Below are 20,729 nucleotides of genomic sequence, written 5' to 3'. Positions count from 1 at the left end.
AAATACACCGTATATATAGGGGATACAATGTCTACTATGTCTGGAATCATTTGATTGGCATACTGTGATGAATTGATATGTTGTCGAGTGTTGGCGAGTGTTGACGAGTTACCACACACTTCCCCCCTAGGATCAGGTTTCGGTATCCATTTGAGGCGTGAATTCTTTTGATTCCATTTGACCAACCAAATTATGAAAGGAACTTATTGGCGATTTTGATTTATGTTTTTCCAAATGTTTGTTTGATTTTGATGATCATTGTATCGTATGATGCTGGTGATTCTGGATTGTATAATTGATTTTTTTGGATATAAGTCAATTTTTCAATTGATTTATGTATTTTGATTTTGGTATGCTGCGATAAAATCAGCACCCAAAATTATTTCATCAATATTGGCGGTGTAAAAACGCCACGAATAATTGATATTATTGATCTTTATATTCTTTTCTATTTTTTCATACATTGGAAGGATTTGATTTCCGTTGTATATAGATAGGGATGTATATCGTCCATTGATTTCAAATTGTGGGAATAATGAAAATGGACTTCCGGTATCAATGATACACTTTAGACCGGTGTTTGCGTCTTTAAGTGTTTCCATCATTTTTTATTTAAATATTTTATTTTATTTACTTGTAGTTGTTGTTCTTTCGAACGACTAGAAGTGAATGTACTTTTCTCAAATATTGTTGCCGCTTTTATAGGCATTTAGAGAATAGTGTACTAGATCGTTTGCAAAAGTTACATGTTTAGCTTGTTTAAAAATTTCGTTGAGCAACGGAATTTCGTAACATGGCTTTAGTCGATCGATAGAGATAACTTTTTCTTTTCCCTTAATTTTAAGAGTGAAAAATTTAGTATCTCTTTTGATTACTTCGTATGGTCCTTCATAATTAGGTTGTAGGGGTTTTCTATAACCATCGGTACGGACGAATACGTGAGTACAAGTATCTAAGTTCTTGAAAAGAAAAACTTTTTGTTTATGATGATTAGCGCTTGGGACAGGCTGTAAATCATTCATATGTCGTTTTAACTTTTCAACGAAAGAACTTGGATCTTTTGAAAGATCTTCTTCTGTATGATGGAAAAAATGGTATGGTAAACGGATATTTGTACCATATACCATTTCTGAAACAGAAGCGTTGATGTGAGGTAGAATTATTGAACGTAATCCTAACATCACAATAGGGAGCGTTTTCATCCAATCAGGTGTTGAATGACACTTGATTGCTCCTTTAACAATCCGATGCCATCTTTCAAGAATTCCGTTGGCTTGAGGATGGTGGGCTGTTGTTCTCAATCTCTTTGTTCCAAGAAGTTTATTTAATTCGGCGAACAAATCTGATTCGAATTGTTTACCTTGATCGGTTGTTATAACTTCTGGCACGCCGAAGCGAGGAATCCAATGGAAGAAAAACTGTTTAGCGCATGTTTCAGCGGTTTGGTTTTCCATAGGGATTGCTTCGGGCCATCTTGTAAAACGATCGATGCATGTTAGGACATATTTGAATCCTTCTGAATTAGGGAGTGCACCCACAATGTCTAAATGGACATGATCGAATCTTTGATTCGGCATATCAATCGGTGTGATTGGCGACGAGTTGTGTCGTGAGACTTTGGTCTTCTGACAAGGAATACAGCTTTTACAATAATTTCGAATGTCTTTGATCATAGTTGGCCAAACGAAATCTTTTTTTATCGTAGTTGTAGAAGCTTTGATTCCTGGATGAGCAAAGTTATGGACTTTGTCAAAAACAATTTTGCGAAAATCAGGAGGAACAATCGGTCTCAAGTTTCCAGTTGATATATCACAAAATATGTCTGTACCATGATAGTCCGTTTTAATAACTTTAAGACTCGTGTCTTTTTTTACTTTGTCGATTACCGTCATATCTCTGGTTTGGGCTTCGGCTAGTAATTTATAATCAATTGAGCTATCAAGTGATATTGAATGTACTATGTTCAATGTTTCTATTCGAGACATTGCATCAGCAACAACATTTTTCTTTCCAGGTAGATGTCGAATATCAGTTGAAAACTGAGATATGTAGTTTAGTTGTCGTATTTGACGAGGGGTTGCTTTGTCAGCTTTTTGAGTGAAGGCATGAACTAATGGTTTATGATCTGTGAAGATCGTAAATTCCATTCCTTCTAAAATTTGTCGGAAATGTTTAATTCCTTCATAGATGGCTAAGAGTTCTTTATCATAAGTTGAATACTTAAGCTGTGCAGTATTTAATTTTTGTGAATAAAATGATAAAGGTTGCCATTTATTATTGACAAACTGAACAACTACACCTCCAAGTGCATAATCGGAAGCATCGACATGTAAACCGATAGGTGCGTCAGTTTTAGGGTGCGCTAGCAAAGTTGCGTTTGCTAAATCTGATTTACATTTGTTGAAAGCTTCTATCATGGTCACAGTCCAGGTGATAGGTGTTTTATCGTTCTTTATGTTGCCTTTCATGCAAGAAAACAATGGTAGTTGTGTTTCTGCGGCGTGTGGCATGAAGCGACGGAAAAAATTGATCATACCGAGAAATCGTTTGAGCTTGGTGACTGTATCCGGTAAGGGAAAGTCTAATATTGATTTAACTCGGTTGTCGAGAGGTTTTGTTCCGTGTTCATTTATTAGAAATCCGAGGAATTTGACTTCTTTTTGTCCGAAAACACATTTTTGCAAGTTAATAACTACGCCGTAGTCGTTGAGGCGAGCAAAAAGTATTTTGAGATGTTTTTTGTGTTCTTCTTCATTTTCGGAAGCAATTAGAATATCGTCAAGGTAGACGAAACAGAAGTCTAATTCTTTGAGGACTTCGTTCATAAAACGTTGGAACGTCTGACCGGCATTGCATAGACCGAAAGTCATGAATGGAAATTCAAATAAACCAAACGGTGTTATGATTGCCGTCTTTTGTATGTCGTCTTCGTGAACGGGTATTTGGTTATAAGCTCTGACTAAATCGACAACGCTGAAGATCTTTTTTCCATGCAAGAAATAGTTAAATTCTTGGATGTTTGGAACTGGATATCGATCTGGTTGCGTTGCAGCATTTAAACGTCGGTAATCGCCACATGGTCTAAAACCACCTGATGGTTTTTCTTTTATCAGTAATGGTGTTGCCCAGGGGCTGTCTGAGGGGCGACATATACCGAGTTTAAGCATATCGTCGATTTCTTTTTTAGCTATTGGAAGCTTAGAGGGATGTAATCTTCGAGCTTTTGCAAAAAGTGGGGCACATTTGGTAACGATGTGATGTTTAACATTGTGCTTTTTCACTTTTGATTTAAATTTTGTCAAGTCAAGAATATCTGGAAATTCGTTGACTAATTGATAGTAAACTGAAATGTTCGATATGGTTTTAATCGAATTTTTATTTTTTCGTGTACCAACGGTTGTTCCGATAGAAGAAATTGAAGTTTTACTGTCAATTAGTCTGTTGTTTTTAATATCGACGAGTAAGTCGAATTTTTGGAGTAGGTCAGCTCCAATGATGGGTTGTTGCACGTCTGCAATTATAAAAATCCATCTTATATTTCTTTTTAGGCCTAAATTAATAGTGACCGATTTGCTCCCATAAGTCTTAATAGGAGTACCATTAGCTGCATGAAGTTGGAATTGACATGGAGCATGGCTTCTTTCTTTATAACTTGGTGGAATGACTGATATGTCGGCACCAGTGTCAATTAAGAAAGTATTTCCAGTATTCTTTTCTTGAATGTATAAGCGACTTATGTCTTTGCCGTCGTCAAATTGCGCTTGGTTTGACTGGCTGTTTAGTTTTTTGGGTTGCGTTTTTTTATATTGCTCTTGTCTGGATAAGAACAAGGTGGTGTACAACGCCACGACCGTTTACCGTAGTCTAAATGACTTTTACAAAATCCGCTAGGAGATTGTTTATCTCGGTTAGGAGATTTAGACTTATTACGATTTCGCGAATCAGATCTGATGCGGGAGTTAGACTTATTGATTTCTTTTTGTAAAGAATCAATTTTGTCTTCCAGTTTGCAGAACTGTTGTGCTAGATCGCAGTCATTGACTGGTTGTTGTTTGGTAAAAGTCTGTATTTTATCTAAATCCATGGTTTCGTAAATTTTGTCGGCCATGAGACTTAGTTGTTCCAATGGTTCGGAACTATACGACAAAATGCTTTGGATGTTTTGTGGTAGTCGGTTAAACCATAATTCTTGTAATAAGTCATCGGAGACTTTGTTACAAGTGTTGTCTTTCATTTTTCGTAATAATTCTGAAGGTTTGCACGCGTCATTAATTGAATTATTGTCGAAAAGATGTTTTAGTTTTTTACGGTCAGAGACTGAAAATTCTTTGATCAACCGATTTTTAAGAGTTAAATACTTATCATTGTCTGGTGGGTTCATTACAATATCACTGACTTTGTCAAGGATATCGGTGTCTAATTTTCCAACCAGATGATTGTATTTGGATGTGTCGGCTCTTATAGCATTTGTCGCAAATTGAGCTTCGATCTGCATAAACCATATTTCTGGTTTTGCTTTCCAGAAAGGTGGTAATTTTAACTGGACAGATCGAATTGTGCCGTCGTTATTATTGGCATGAACAACATTTCTTGCGCCGTCTGTTTCATTGGCGGGTTGTTCAACTATAATTTCGTCTGTATCACTCATCGTAGATTATGCAAAAAATTTTATTTTGCAAAATATTTTTTAGATGAGACAAAGGAAACTTTGCGTTTATTGATTTTGTTCTCACAAATAAATTTAATTATTTGGACGGTAGAACTCAATCGAATTTATTCTTGTTATTGCTAACAATTTATTTTGAACAGTTGCTTGTTAGCAATTAATATATCGAAGCGTATAGCTTGATATTGACTTTGTATTCAGAGTCGGGGTCACCAATTATATGGGGAACGAAAAGGCAAGATGCTTTCAGTTTGAATCCATATATTTGAATGAATCTTAGTCTAACAAATACACCGTATATATAGGGGATACAATGTCTACTATGTCTGGAATCATTTGATTGGCATACTGTGATGAATTGATATGTTGTCGAGTGTTGGCGAGTGTTGACGAGTTACCACAAGATAAATACTTAAAAGTTGGAGAAGGCATTAAAGAAACATATTTTTATCTGTGTACTTTGGAGAAATCTGGGAAAGAAAATACGTGTCAATGTAAACAACATTCGTCTTTCAGATCTTAATAGAATTTCACTTTTAATCGCATAAAACTATTGAAAAATTAAAATAAATCATATAGGTGGGTGGTAAGTGGTAAGGGTACATACATCCATAAAGAGTCCGCAATTCGGTGTTGTCGAAAGATATGCTATTTTGGAAGTTAAATTCATGCTACCTATTTCAGAGGAGAAGGCCATACAATTTACATCTCAAAAATTTATATTTATGGAGTTATCAACGATATAAGATTTTTATGGCAACACTGAATTGCAGACATCTTTTATGGATGCCCCCTAAACAACGGCACTACTATATTATCGTCTCTAAAAATACATTTCTTACAGATTTTACAAATTCTTAGAGATTACCCCTTTGGCATTTATCTACTTATGCATCATTATTGCCTCGTTTACCTCGTCATTTACTTCATCAATTTAAACTTGACCAAAGATACTAATCTACCCTTTACGACAAAATCGTGATGCCCCACAACTACCAAACTCGACGTCGACAAGAAAAAACGGAAAAATTTCTTTTAAGAAACTGTTTGTAACGTGTATTGCAGTAAGACGAAATAAAAATTTACCCTCCGCTGGTACACGTAAGAGACATTTATTTCTTCACAATCAATGTGATTCAATTTAAAATCAAGAGCTTTGACAAGAAAAATAAACATTTGCATTTTGTAAATATTTACTTTTCTGTTTGGGAGTCCACTTTTATTCATACATTGTGTATTTCAGTGTACAAAATGCTACCAAATGTGAATCTGACAGAATGCGGCAGAATAAACGGTGCCGTTATGTTTCATATTGAAAATTCTATTCAATGAATATGGTGTACTTATATGCTGCTACACTTTCCTATATTTTAATACAGAGTCATATGTATTTGCAATGCATTTCCTGTTAGCAAACACTATCTTCTGATATTGACATTGCATTTCCGATTTTGATTTCTCACAAACAAATATGGTTGATTGGAGTATATTTTGATTTTACTTGTATCTCTTCTCGGTACAGTGCAGTGTTTAGTCTATTGAATTTGAAAAAAAAAGTCTTTTCCATTCGGAATTATAATTTTTTTATAGTTCTTATGAATTGCGGTTGCAAACGGTATTTTATTATCGTTAAACTGATGAAATCATATTTTTCTATGTGATCCTACACTCTGTCAGCATTTGATTTTTATTCGCACGTTCTATGAAAACTAGAAATCACAACATTTGAGAAAATGAATTGAATTGACTTTTATTTTTAGTTGCATTTTATTGCGATTGAATTAAGTGCGTGTGAGTATCAACATACAATATGCAAAGGATACAAACAAGAGGTTACTAAACTGTTTAGTAAACAATTGGTCATTTTATTGGCGACAATAATTTAATAAACCCAAAAAGATATGATCAAAAATACACAAAAGTTGATGCTTTTTTGAACAATAGATGTGTAATAGTCACTCGAGGTTGCATACAATGACTTAAGACTTACTCAATAACATCAAGTAAATTAATCGTCACTGAGTTGCGAAAATCCTTTTCATACAAAAGATCACTTTCAAGACCGCATGAAATGCCATCCACGTTAAGAAATACCATTCACGTTAAAAAAATCTCATACAAATGATTAAATGAACGAAACATTTAACGAAACTTAAGTGAGGTTACGTCTGAAAGTACCGTATCTTGAAGATGATCTATACAATATGTAAAATTTAGTAATTTTAACCACAACGTCTAGCACGTCACTTTATTGACGAGTCTACTACTTCCTTTGATATACCTGTTTTCTAAAATCAAAATCTTATACTCACATTATCTTAGCCAGAGCTCGTAGGTAAAGAAGGTAAATATTTTGTTGAACAAAGAAATGGAAAAGTCAGCGGGTGATTTTTGAGATAAATTGAAAGTGAAAGTTTATGCCATTTTAACAGATCTGGATCAAACTTTCTTTTCTGTTTGTGTGTCGGGTAGCTGATGTCACTAGCTTTCCAACGATACCACGCATGCCATGCTGCTGACAATATAGGCATGTTTTTTATCAACTTTACTTTAAACATCATTAGGCCACAACAAAAATTTTTTCGACTCTTCCGGAAAGGCGGTGTAGCATGTTTTAGTTGGACTGGCTCCCTGATTCTGAAATGCTATACCATCGGTCTTAAAGTCGCGTTCTGCGTCCAGAAGGAGGACTAAAAGTTAGATTTAGAGGAAAGCTAAAGGTGTTGCAGTGGCGGATGTTGAGCATGCCGTATTCAGATATGAATGTAGGGCGGCAGAACAAGGATAGAGATACCTAAAAATCCTTGTTCTTGATCCCTACATTCGTATCTGGACATGCTGCACAACCACCACTCCATAAAATTCAATTTATCTCAAAAATCTCCCGCCGACTTTTTTCTTTCTTTAGGCCTAAAATGATCAGGAGATCATTACTAATAATAATTCGGAGAAAAAATTACTTTGCATTACACTTTTAATTAGACTTTGTTCAACCACACCGTGAGCTGCTACGTCTATTGAAAGATAAATTTTTCATTCAAAGGTATATGAAACTTTGCCTTCATTCGACTATTTTCATTGAATATTTTACAGTTTAAAATGGTAAAGATATAACTTCAAATTGATAGCTTCAGCTGCGTACTATTTCAATAAAAATTTGAATTAAAAATTGTTTCAGTCGTGAATTAAATAAAATATAAATTTAAATACATTTTGACTGTGTCATTCTCTCCAAGATTCCGGTTTAAAATGTAGACAACACACAAACATGGATGTGAAACAACAGAAAAAAAAACTAATTGGAATTTCTCCATTACACAACAATGTTTTTCCTCATTTTAAGGCCTGTCAGATAAAACAGTGCGAAAACATTGGAATTTTTATATTGCCTCGGGAAATCGGTGGTTTAATTTAAATTCTCGACTGCATATTATACACATTTACACAAAACTGGACGGAATATGTGATTTGCGTCTTCTTAAAAAACACAAAATACAATAGAATAAAATATTATAATGTGCACATCCCAACCATTCACATTTCGAAAAGTTCACCATTCGCATAAGTTGGTAGACTCCATTATGTTCCATCGTTTAAAAATTCTTTTCCATAGTTTTCTAAAGAAGAAAAATCATTCTTATTTTCCTATTCGTTTTCTATCACTTTTTCCGTCTACATTTTTGTGTTTTATATTAAATGCTTTTCTATTCTCTTTTCACATGCATATATACACATTCTGAAGTTATATACCAGCTTCCTAACAACTATTCTATATGCATAATATACAAAATCCATCAGACAACAATAAAATACTTTTTTCCATCGAATATGGGGGGAACAAAAAAAAGAGATGAATTATTCTAAACGGTCTTATATGTGGATTTTAATCCACCATCACCGACAAATATTTATTTCGTATGAGAAAACTTTATTTTCCTATTCCAGATCGGTCACCAATTCGATTCGATTATTTTTTATCCTAGCCTAAAGGGGACATTCGCTGTAATGATTATATGTTTTTGATAGATCTTATTTGCATAGCATCTGAAGCATATAAAAATTTCCTTGTCGTAACGTTGCTTTGTGGAAAAGAAATAATTTAAGTTAATCTAACCTGATTTCAATGGGCGCATCTCTTATGTCCCTGGCGACTTTAGTAAAATAGATTTTTTTCTTTCTCTCTTTCTCTCTCTCTGTTTGACTGTGAGTGTTGTGAAAGTGGAAATGTTTTTATTTCCCCATCCTTCGAACGTAAAAGTGATGCGAATTATTTTATTGAAGTGTCTGAAGTAAATACAATATAACCAACTCTGTATATATGGCATACTTATATGTATAAAAAGCTGAGTTGTGCACATAAACCAAGTAATAAATATCAGAAAAATAATCCAACAGTTATTGGACTAGCCTAAAGTCAAATCTACTTTGTGTATATCTGAGCTTTTCCTTCTTATTTGTTGTATAAAATTTATCATTTATTATTCCCAGCACATTCGGCAACATCTTTTCAAAAAGTTTTCTTCATCATTCATTTCTTTTTAAATGATAATAATGTGAGTATGACTTGGATCACAAATATTTTACGTCACAGATCACGTAGTTTCTCGTAGGCTTGGCCTAATAAAAGCCGAGAAAAATGAGTTAGACTAAAAAAAATTCTTTCAAAATTGATAAAAGCAGATTTCTTTATGCTAGATAAACGTAAGAAGATAGTGAAATGCACTTGAACAAAAATAACATGAATTTTGATAATATAAATACAAACTTTAACCTGCTACCTCTATTTATGTTATTTAGAGCTCTTATTGAGGTTAACCATTATATCAAAAAAGAGATTAAAAACAAAGATTGATCACTCGTAAGTGTAAGATGTTCTATGGGTCGAAGAAAGAAGATAACAATTTACATACCACTTTTGCTAGAGTGACTGAACATGTCTAAATATAGATTGAAAGAATTTGATAATCTTTATGAATGGCAACTTTTTTTGGCAGTTTTGTCAGTGACCTACTCATAATGTCCACCAGTACTCTGAAAGATTAGATAAGAGTAATAAAAAGGATATCATCTGGTGAGACTTAAATTGTTTATGAGTAACCATGTTCCATTAGCTTTAAGATTAGCTTCTCAGACACGGTTAATCATCTGTTAATGACAGCTATGACAAAAATAAGCGATAACGTACGGTTTATATAGTCTACACAGCAATTTGTTTTGTTAAATCGAAGGATGTAATAGATTTTGTATCAGACATTAGAAGGGATACCACAAGTTATGGTTTGAGAACTGGCAATAGAGGTTGATGGAGGCTATAATTATGACGTTAATATTCCATTTGGAAACATATTTAGCTTCATTACCAGTTATATGTTGTATTAACGCCGCTTTTTCGATGAGCATCTATAGCTTTAGTTTGGCATTTTTTAATCTGCGCCATAATCACCAAAACAAAACATCTTTAGTCCGTAGTCATTATTAATGCTTTCAGTATACTAAAGAACGAACAAATAAACAATTCGATTCACCAAGAAATAGCAAGAGAAGCAAGAGAAGCTGAAAAAAAGTAAGAAGAAAATTCGATTCTTTTATGAGAAAAAAGAGTCCCTTAATGCGAGTGTTAAAATGTATAATATTTACTTATTTCAACATTTTTCTTGCCCTTTTTGCCTTTTTTCGCCTTTTATTTTTAAAGATTCAACTTTTTAAGTAAATATAGTGCTAGCAATAGAAAAAATATATTTCGTTCCTCCACAAAGCTGAGACTTTACTTTTATATACTTGACAAAGCTGAATTTTGTCAAGATTTTCCCTTTTATCTAAATGTTGTTAATTTAATTCCGATATTGTCATTATATTTGTCTGCGCGACAACTACTGCGACAAGACAACACTATGTTCTTAGGTCTTTAAAAAAATGGACAGCCATAGTGTAAAACATTTTTAAAACTTAATTCCTTTTTTCTTCTCTTGCTTTTGCTGTGTCTTTTCTTTAAATTTCTTCTTCGTCTTTTTTTTCGTCGTGCTATAATGCATAACAAGATTTAGCTTTTTTGAGCGATACTATTATAACTGTACTTCATTTCATGTCACGTTTTTTTCATCAGAAAAGCAAAGAAAAAAAAATGTTGAAGGGTTTATCAAAATAAGGGATTTTATTTCTTTTGGACGTGACTATATATACACACACATTGAGGGAAAACAAGGAGAATTTGGAGTGGTACGTGCTCCGATTTTGACTGTGTATTTTGTATGTATATAGCGGTATTTTGTATCAATGCCAACTGCCAACATAATACACCAACTAATACGAAGAAATATTTTTTGATAGTTTTGTGGATGAGTAACAAAGTTAGCTGGATGCGCCTCGACATAACAAAAAACAACAGACTAAAAAGAGACTTGTGATTTTTCTGACGTGAAGTTGATGGCCATTTCTAATGACATGAAGAAAGTTTTATTTTCCCCAAAATGTGTTTATTTTCGGTAGTTTTTTTTATCTCTCTTCCTTTTCTGGGGTATGTCAGAAACTTTCTAACATTGTCTGCCTATTATACAAAGTAATGGTAACGAGTATGAAGAAAGAAATGTTCCTTTTCGAATTTGATCGAATAAAACGTAAAAAAAATATCCATAATCGGATTATTGCAGTAGGAATAAAACTCTCACGTAATAACGTTAATAACATTTTTATCGGCAAAATGCGGAAAGTTCCAACATCTTGCAATTATTAATGCGTTTGAAATACAAGAGAAAAAAGAAATGAACGTTGAGCACAAAAATCGGAGAATATTTTTTCCCCGTACCCACAAATCCATCAAATTAAAAAATATCACGTTTAATTCACGTCGACTGAATGTTCAATATTAAAATTAAATGAAGCTGATGATAGAGACCTTTTAGTTTCACATTTTTTCATCGTTCTTCTTCATCTTAATAGCATATTGATGAGCTCAATTTAAATTTAATACTTTGAAAAATTCATCCGCTTCTATATCGAAATCCTGTTAAATTTTATGAGTTGCATAAGCGAAATGAACACCGAGCTATACATAAATTGCTACTAAGCAATACTTAAAAGCATAATGGTAATTAGACGAAGCACGTCAAGATTATCAGACGAGCATCAAAGTTAAAGGAAAGTTCATATTTTTCATTAATTGTATTTTATAACTAAAATTAACTTTTATAATTCGGCTTGAATTTACCAACGAACACTACACTCTTAGTCGGTAAGTTATTTGTTGCTTCTAGGCAGGTACATGTCGCTGACGCCCCCACCATTTAGGGCTGAGTTGAATCATGCCCGCACGTTAGTATAAGCGGGCGTGACGCAAGTCCACTACCAAAAATGTTTTAACAAAAAATTTTTGAGGGCGGCGGAGCATATTTACAGCAACTTTTTGAATTCTCCCCCTTAACTCCAACGACCCCCAAACTTAGATATTTGGAATCTGGGCATCCATACGAGTTCAACGAGCTATCACACGTTACTGCAGCTTCAAAATTGGCCGAGATTGAACTTCGAAATATTGATGTTTGTATGAAAATAAGCAAAATTTCGTATTTTCAGATAACTCAAATTGGCTACGTTAGTTAGTTAGTTAGTTAGCTAGTTAGTTCCTATGAAAAAGGACGATTTCGTAACTCCTAAACGTTTCTTACGATTTTCCTGAAATTTTGGTTATAGGTTAATCTCGGTCCCTAGATCAAAATAAGATTTTAAAAAATGGGGGTATACAAGCGTTTTTGGGAGCTAGGACTCCCGGAAGTTTCCATACAATGCCATGTAACAGCGTGTTTTGTGTGTGTGTGTGTGTGTCAGAAGTAATTTTTTTTTTCAGCTAGTAATTATGAATGTTGGAAAAAGTGCTTTGATGGATTTGGGTTATTTTCGACATGAGTGAGGTGTTCCAAGGTTGGTTCCTCAATTTTGGGATGACAGATGATTCCTCTGGCACGTCCTAACTTCCATCGGTTTTTTTGATGGATTTGTGTTATTTTCGATATAAGTGAAGTGTTCCGAGGTTGGTTCCTAAATTTTGGGATGAGAGATGATTTCTCTGGTACTTCCTAACTTCCATCAGATTTTTCGATGGATTTGGGTTATTTTCGATATAATTGAGGTGTTCCAATGTTTGTTCCTAAATTTTGGGATGACAGATGATTGCTCTGGCATTTCCTAACTTCCATCGGATTTTTCGATGGATTTGGGTTATTTTCGATATAAGTGAGGTGTTCCAAGGTTGGTTCCTAAATTTTGGGATGAGAGATGATTCCTCTGGTACTTCCTAACTTCCATCGGATTTTTCGATGGATTTGGGTTATTTTCGGTATAAGTGAGGTGTTCCGAGGTTGGTTCCTAAATTTTGTGATTACAGATGATTTCTCTGGCGTTTCATAACTTCCATCAGATTTTTCGATGGATTTAGGTTATTTTCGACATGAGTGCGATGTTCAAAAGTTAGTTCCTAAATTTTGGGATGACAGGTGATTCCTCTGGCACTTCCTAACTTCCATTGGATTTTTCGATGGATTTGGGTTATTTTTGATATAAGTGAGGTGTTCCGAGGTTGGTTCCTAAATTTTGGGATGAGAGATGATTGCTCTGGCATTTCCTAACTTCCATCGGATTTTTTGATGGATTTGGGCTATTTTCGATATAAGTGAGGTGTTTCAAGGTTGGTTTCTAAATTTTGGGATGAGAGATGATTGCTCTGGCATTTCCTAGCTTCCATCGGATTTTTCGATGGATTTGGATTATTTTCGATATAAGTGAGGTGTTCCAAGGTTGGTTCCTAAATTTTGAGATGACAGATGATTTCTCTGGCATTTCCTAACTTCCGTCGGATTTTTCGATGGATTTGGGTTATTTCCGATATAAGTGAGGCGTTCCAAGGTTGGTTCCTATATTTTAGGATGAGAGATGATTCCTCTGGCATTTCCTAAATTCCATCGGATTTTTCGATGGATTTGGGTTGTTGTCGATATAAGTAAGGTGTTCCAAGGTTGGTTCCTAAATTTTGGGATGAGAGATGACTCCTCTGGCACTTCCAAACTTCCATCGGATTTGAGCTGTTGTCGACATGAGTTGCTTACAAAAAAAAGTTACCCTTACACCTAAACTTCCAAAAGAACTGATATCCGCCAAAAAACCCTAAAGGGTGAAAGTGTGACGCAAGTCCTTGTTTCTACTTACAAAATAACTGATATCGCTGAGGGTGACGCATTTTGCGCCTCAACGCAAAAGTGTAATCAACAAAAAATTGAACCAAAAAATTTAAGATAGAAAATTTTAGAAAAAAATTGCGTCACAAGTGGCAGATGTTGAGGAAAATACTTTTAGGAAAATAGTTCAAATAGAGAAAAATATCACATGAATTATCAACGAAACACAGCACAATTGATGAAATTATCAAATCTAATCATTTGGCAACCAAAACATTCCTAGAACAAAATCCGGGTTTGCTAGTGTTGAATGCGGATTGCGGATAAAGGCAACGTCACCGTTCTGATGAATAGGGGCGATTATGAATCGAAAATGTCGGTTCTGCTGAATAATTCGTCAACATATTTGCCACTGGATCGATATCCAACGATACAAGAGAAAGTAAATAAACTTTTTACACATTGGCAAGACAATCAATTCATCACTGAAGGTCAAGGAAAATGGTACCGACGATACAATTCAATTTGTTCTAAGATGTATGGGCTTGTTAAAATACACAAAAATGGGCATCCGATCAGACCGATAGTGGCAAGTATTGGGTCACCGACTTACAACCTGTCAAAAATGTTTTCAAAAATTTTAAAGAACGTCGTCGGTAAATCACCTAGAAGTATCAAGAATGCAACGGAATTGGTCTAGAAAATTCGTAGAGTGAGATTACCACCAAACTACGTTTTGATTTCGTTAGATGTTATCTCCCTGTTCACGAATATTCCGAAAGAATTGGTGATATCACCTGTCAACAAACGATGGACTAAAATCAAAAAAATCACCAACCTACCTAAGGATGAGTTCATTGTTGGCTCAACGATGGTTCTAGAGGAATGCTGTTTCCAATTCAATGGTAAATATTATCGTCAAGTTTTCGGCTCTCCGATGGAATCACCAGCTAGCCCAGTATTCGCTGATTTAGTACTGGAAATTCTGGAGGATGACGTCATAAAGAAATTGCCATTCAAGTTACTATTCTATTGGCGTTATGTTGATGATATAATAACAGGAGTACCAGCTGACAAAGTGAACGAGATGAAAGATGCTTTTAACAAATACAACAAGCACATCCAATTCACAGTGGAAGAAGAGCTAAATCAACGAATATCGTTTCTGGAAGTGTTGTGCATACGACACAACCGAAGTATCAAAATCGATTAGTATCATAAAGATACTTGGTCCGGACGCTACTTGAATTTTAAATCGCATTTACCGTCAACGTACAAACGGAACACTGTCACCTTATTAACTGAGAAGATTTTTTTAGTGTCTGAACCGGAATTCCACAATAAGAATTTGGATTTGTTTAAGATCAACTTTGGCAAGGAATCTTTACCCGAAAAAGTTGGTCGAAAATTTGATCTTCGCAGCTCAAGAAAAGTTCCGTAAACCCAAAAAAGACCCAACGAAAGAAAAAGAAAAATTACCGATTGTTGCTGTACCGTACGTTAAAGGTTTGAAAAGCTCAGAACTGTTTGCAAAGATAACATCTTGCTGGTTGGAAAAGGCGATAATACACTGAAAAGAACGATTTTCAGTAGACTGAAAGATCCGACACCCAAATTACATCAATCCTTTTTGGTGTATTGCATTCCGTGTACTTGTGGCTATCAATACACTGGACAAACCTTGCAGCTTCTGAAAGACAGGATTTACCAACACAAATACAATGTCAGCATCAAGAACAACAGTCATATAGTGCGTTGTGTCAACACCTGTCACATACCATATGGGATGATGTAAAGATTGTGTGCCGTGAGACTAACCAAAAGAAAAGAGATATTCTAGAGATGATTGCGGTCAAAAAGACAAAAAACAGTCTGAATAAGCAAACGGACTAATCAGATGTAGAAGTTCTTATCATTCCATTTTAGTTGGTATCAATGACTCATTCAGGATTTTTGCTTTGTTTAAACTTCTGTCAGTTAATGTTTTGTTTTTGCTAATCGACCATCGATCTTTTATTTTAAATTAATTTATTCAACCGTAGGATTTAACCGATTATTCTGTTTATTCGTGACCACCGATGTTTTAAGTAGGTGACTATCGCTAAGCTAGTGTTTTCATTGAGAATCGTTTTAATGTTTTGTTTTGTAATTTAGCATTGGAAAGAATTTTGACAAAACACTTATGTGTCAATGGTAGTCCTAAGTTTGTAAACATTCGAGGTAGGATATTGCGTTGTAATTTTCAATGAAAAAATGTGTCCTTATTGTAACGATGTTTTCAGCCCACTGATGATGACATCAAATTGATGTCGAAATTAATTTGACATTAAATGAAATTGAATTGAACAACTCCGAGTTTTCTACAAAAAAAAAATGAAACATATAAAGCAGTTCAGGTTTAACTGAACCTAAAATCCTGATCCCTGATAAACTCCTGCTAAACGAAGATATCATTACAGATAGACGTTTAGACATTCAAGAAAGATTATGAGCATCGGATAATGTATGTAGTTGTACTCTAACAAGCATTTGGTGTTTAATTTTTATCTGTTCTGTGTTCAATACGAACAAATGAACCATTCGGATAGATTTAAATTTTTTCAAAATGTTTTCTGGTAGAATTTTTCGTTTTTGTTTCTACCATATACTTATCTCATACTCACAAGCATCACATGCTTAAGTCGAGGCTTAAGTACTACCTAGTAAGTAAGCAATTTTTAATTAGAATTTTTCTTTATTTTTACCGAAAACGCATGATCATTTTATATGTGATGAGTATTTACATATTTTATAATTTGTAAACTTCATCTAGCTGATTGTTGGATGGGCGTGTTCCAAGAATGCTGGTAACATTCCCCTGTTGTATCGCCAGAGAAATTTTGTTGCACAAAAAATGTTTGGCGCGAATATCACCCGATTCTTCAATAAGCATATTACCAAGTTTGTGAAAGAATTGTTTCGTCTCTTTACACCATTGTCCTAAAGTTTCGAAAGCTAGACCAGCTAGAAGAAAATTGGAAGCCTTGATTTGTGTATAGAGACTGAGTTTGTGATTACAGGCGCGTTCTCGTTCTGCTACTGAGCCTGCCTTTTTGCTGGTTGTATTTAAATATGAAGCTGCTAATGTGTCCACACAAGTTACATCCCAGACTAAACGTTTGGCTTTCGACCAAGGCGCGAGAGTTACACCATTCGGCCGCTTTCCATCATCGCGTGAAACGAACTGTGGTGAGCCGTTGTTAATGATCGATGCGTTATACGGCAATTTTTTGTTTATATAAAAACTAGCTACATAACATTTTCTCACAAAATATTTGAATGAAAGAAGATATTATATTTAAGAAAACGACAATTTTGCGTTAATTTGCATTAAGCAAATACCATCAGCTTAATAGATCTAAAGGTAGTCGTTTGTAATGTGAGTGAAGAGACGCCCGAGTAGAAATATACTCTGATACAGTCTTGCGTAAATTTCTTGTGTTGTCTTACTTCTTGAACCTAACCCGTGTGTTCGATGGTTTTGAATCATTTAATTTCTACTTTTAAATTATTTCCACTCGGGAATGCCTGTATGAATGAAACTAGTTTCCGATACAGACATATTATTGTAACAAATTCAATGAAATGTGAATGTAACACACATTCACAGGGCACATTTCATGGAAATACTTCAAAATTTGAAGAAAAAAAAATGAAAAGTAATTTCTACTTCGACTAATTTCTACCTAATAGTGTTTTACAACGAACAATAAATATTATGTAAAAAAGTCATATTTTATAACTTGATTTCTTTGAAATATCCCCTGCCGCATTATCTAGCAATAAGTGATAGCGCTTGACATCATTAACCCTGAATTTGTCTAAACAAGAATTTCAATTTCTAATCCGTCAGTACGGCATCGCACAGCAAATTAGTGAGTTGATCATAAGTTGTTAATTAAAGGTAAATTTGGTGTTGAGTATGTACGTAAAGCTGATACTATGGCTACTATTCGGGTTAATAGAATTGATAGCGTCAGAAAAAATTCTATTTGTTATTGCATTCGGAAGTCGAAGTCACAGATTTGCGATGCAACCGATCGCAGTTAAACTAGCTGATCTAGGTCATGATGTTTCATTTTTGGCAGCTGTAAAACCGGAAGTGTTGGATCCACGAATAACTGAAATACATTTAGTAGAACCGTATGTCAAGATTCTCGAACAGAATGTTGAACTAGGAGTCAATGCAGTTGCAGAACGTTTGAAAGGACGACATTACGAGCATTTGCAGAAGGGAACAATTTGGTGGGATGTTCTAATAAACGCCGCGGAAGCTTTTTTGAGTAATAAAGAATTTTTGGAATTTGTGTCAACGAAGCAATTCGATCTGGTCGTTGGAGATTTCCCGGGTAAAGAACTTACAGCTGTGATAGCATATAAAATGAATGCCAAGATGATTTGGCTAAATACTGGCGGTGCATTGAGCAACTTCGAGGCAGAGTCGATGGGACTGCCAATAGAATCTCAATGGATGCCAAGTCTAGAACTAGAGAGTCCATATTGGCTCGTTCCTGACCATTTATTTTATACGTTAAATGCACTTTATTCGCATGCAAGCTATCATTGGTACTTACTTCGTAAAATGAACTATTTAATCCAAAAACATGTTGGCACGGATGTGCCGCCATTAGAAATGTTGCTGCAAAATTTTGAACTTTTACTGCTTAATGAGCGATTCCCGTATACATATCCACGTGCGCTACCACCATTTGCAGTCCAAGTCGGAGGAATGCATGTGAGGTATACAGATGGCATTTTGCCAAAGGTAATTTTTTAACATCAGAAGAGTAGATTGATGAACTTCCATTCCGAGCTTTTCAAAATCCGATCCAGGTGATCCAAGATTTCATAGAACCAGTCGATAACTTTTGTTTCATAAGCTTTGGCAGCATTGTGGACGTCAATAGGTTACCGGCACGATTGAGACAAAGTTTCTTCGACGCTGTTGCTTCATTTGAAAATGTGCGCTTCCTATGGAAATGGGACGGCAAAGTTCCTGATAATATGCCGAACAATGTCATGACAATGGAATGGTTCCCTCAGCAGGAGATTCTAGGTAAACTCCTAAAATCAATTGTAGCAAATGCTAAGATAGAGAAATACAAGAAGTCCTTGTGAAACAGCTAACCCCAAGTGTAAAGGATTTGTTACACAAGGCGGAGCAATGAGTTATCAACAGGGAATATACCATGCGGTGCCCATGATTGTAATACCAGTTTGGTGGGACCAGCCAATATTGGCAAAAAATGCTGCTCGCCATGGTGTTGGATTTCACTTGGAATTATCGGAAATCACGCAGGAATCGCTTCAATTCGCTTTACATGAGATTATGTTCAATGAAACGTGCGACAAAGTTTATTCGCTCTATCAAAGATTCCGTATAATGCTGTGAATTTATAGGTACAAAAACACATCGAAACTTGTTTCTCAACGAGCCAAAGCTCAACCAATTTCCTCCGTGGACTCAGCAGCTTGGTGGATAGAGTACGTTTTGCACCACGACACTACACATTTAAAATCTCCATCTATGACGATTAGTTGGTGGCAAAGGAGATTGCTAGATGTGTGGTTAATTGTGTACACAATCGTATTAATAACTGCTTTCGCAATTTACAAAAGTGCAAAGTTTCTTTTGTGCTTCTCAGCGCGAAAGCGGACAAAACAAAATAGTTTGAAGGCAAAGAAGCTCCAATAAAGAACGGTTAGTATCTAAATGGTGGTGTTTCATTAACAAGAACATTGGGAAAATTGTGAATTTTTATTTTAATATCACAAGTTAGCGTCGCAGCTCATTTTATCATCAGACTATTCGATTTTTTTTCGATATTTTAAATGGGAACAGTTTAATTGTGTAAGTCAGATCACCTCTGACTCTGTTATAAATGAAAAAGTGTACTCAAGAATCAACAGAACCAGTTTGATGACTGTAACTTATTCGAGTTTACCAACAGCAAAGGTTAGACCAGGCACGTTTTCCAGCGTAATTTTTAAGTTAAATCTTTCGCATATTGCTGTTTTAGTAATAGAGACTTGTTACGAAACTTTACATCTTTGTTGCACATTAACATACAATCACCATTAGAAACGCCAGAAAAATTCTTTTTTTTTGGACAATTATGGGTCTTCTCACCTCTTAGAATAACATCGACAGAATAAGAGGCTGTAGCGGCTCCAAATGTACTCGTGTGTAGGAAAACCTTCGTTTAAACTTTTGAAGTAAAAGATTTTCTATCAAACAACACCAGAAAATAGACAAATAAACAACAGACGATACATATTGATTATACTGTGATACGCTTGGACAAACTTCTTCATACATTTTTTTCATCAACTAAATGCAGAAGTCGTGACATAAATCAGCTTTCAACTTATTTCAATAAAACGAGTACTATATTCACAGTTGTTTGTCTTTCTTCAATCACGTTTTGCAATAAACTGATTCTTATTTTCCGGAACATTTCTATTTCGATATAGTGAAACTTAGTTCGCAGGTAGTACAGACATTCATTTTGATTTATTATTTATGTTCTTACTTCAAATAAACATCGTAAACCTTCCAGTTACTTACGTTACATATGCATCCCTCTATTTGTTTTAGATTTGTTGTGTGTCTGTAATAAATCGTACACAAGTTTTTAAAATCCACTTCACCAGTAAAACATCAAGGGACAATTTCCTAAAATAATCCCAATATTGAAATACATTTAAAAGAGACACGATATTATATCGAAAATATTGCTTCCGGTTAAATGGTGTACATATCGAGATTGTTCTATCTCTGTCTTGTAGATTGTGTGCAAAATATAAATATATTTCAATAAAATGTGTAGCTTTCGAAAACATATTATGATGGAAGATAT

At 34.7% G+C, this 20,729-nt stretch overlaps 2 protein-coding genes across 2 annotated transcripts; both read left to right on the top strand.

Moving 5' to 3' along the window:
• The first annotated feature begins 14,140 nt into the window (after positions 1–14,140).
• On the top strand, positions 14,141–15,043 carry LOC119073176. Its single transcript, XM_037178483.1, has 2 exons — positions 14,141–14,272; positions 14,531–15,043. Exons 1-2 carry the CDS (start codon positions 14,141–14,143, stop codon positions 15,041–15,043), a joined length of 645 nt encoding a protein of 214 aa, XP_037034378.1.
• Positions 15,044–17,720: 2,677 nt separating this feature from the next.
• Positions 17,721–19,580, top strand: LOC119073333 (UDP-glycosyltransferase UGT5-like). Its single transcript, XM_037178727.1, has 4 exons — positions 17,721–18,634; positions 18,703–18,925; positions 18,993–19,212; positions 19,270–19,580. The coding sequence occupies exons 1-4, from the start codon at positions 17,792–17,794 to the stop codon at positions 19,562–19,564; spliced, it is 1,581 nt and encodes a 526-aa protein (XP_037034622.1). The 5' UTR covers positions 17,721–17,791; the 3' UTR covers positions 19,565–19,580.
• The last annotated feature ends 1,149 nt before the right edge of the window (positions 19,581–20,729 follow it).

The sequence above is a fragment of the Bradysia coprophila genome, unplaced genomic scaffold (assembly GCF_014529535.1).
Source record: "Bradysia coprophila strain Holo2 unplaced genomic scaffold, BU_Bcop_v1 contig_138, whole genome shotgun sequence".
Taxonomy (NCBI): Eukaryota; Metazoa; Arthropoda; class Insecta; order Diptera; family Sciaridae; genus Bradysia; species Bradysia coprophila.
This window is presented reverse-complemented; position numbering and strand designations above follow the sequence as displayed.

Coding starts and splice junctions, on each gene's coding strand:
- LOC119073176 (XM_037178483.1), top strand. CDS start 14,141: ATGCGGATTGCGGATAAAGGCAACGTCACCGTTCTGATGAATAGGGGC. Junction 14,273..14,530: donor ATCCAACGATACAAGAGAAA/GTAAATAAACTT, acceptor GAATTGGTCTAG/AAAATTCGTAGAGTGAGATT.
- LOC119073333 (XM_037178727.1), top strand. CDS start 17,792: ATGTACGTAAAGCTGATACTATGGCTACTATTCGGGTTAATAGAATTG. Junction 18,635..18,702: donor CAGATGGCATTTTGCCAAAG/GTAATTTTTTAA, acceptor AATCCGATCCAG/GTGATCCAAGATTTCATAGA. Junction 18,926..18,992: donor CCCTCAGCAGGAGATTCTAG/GTAAACTCCTAA, acceptor CTTGTGAAACAG/CTAACCCCAAGTGTAAAGGA.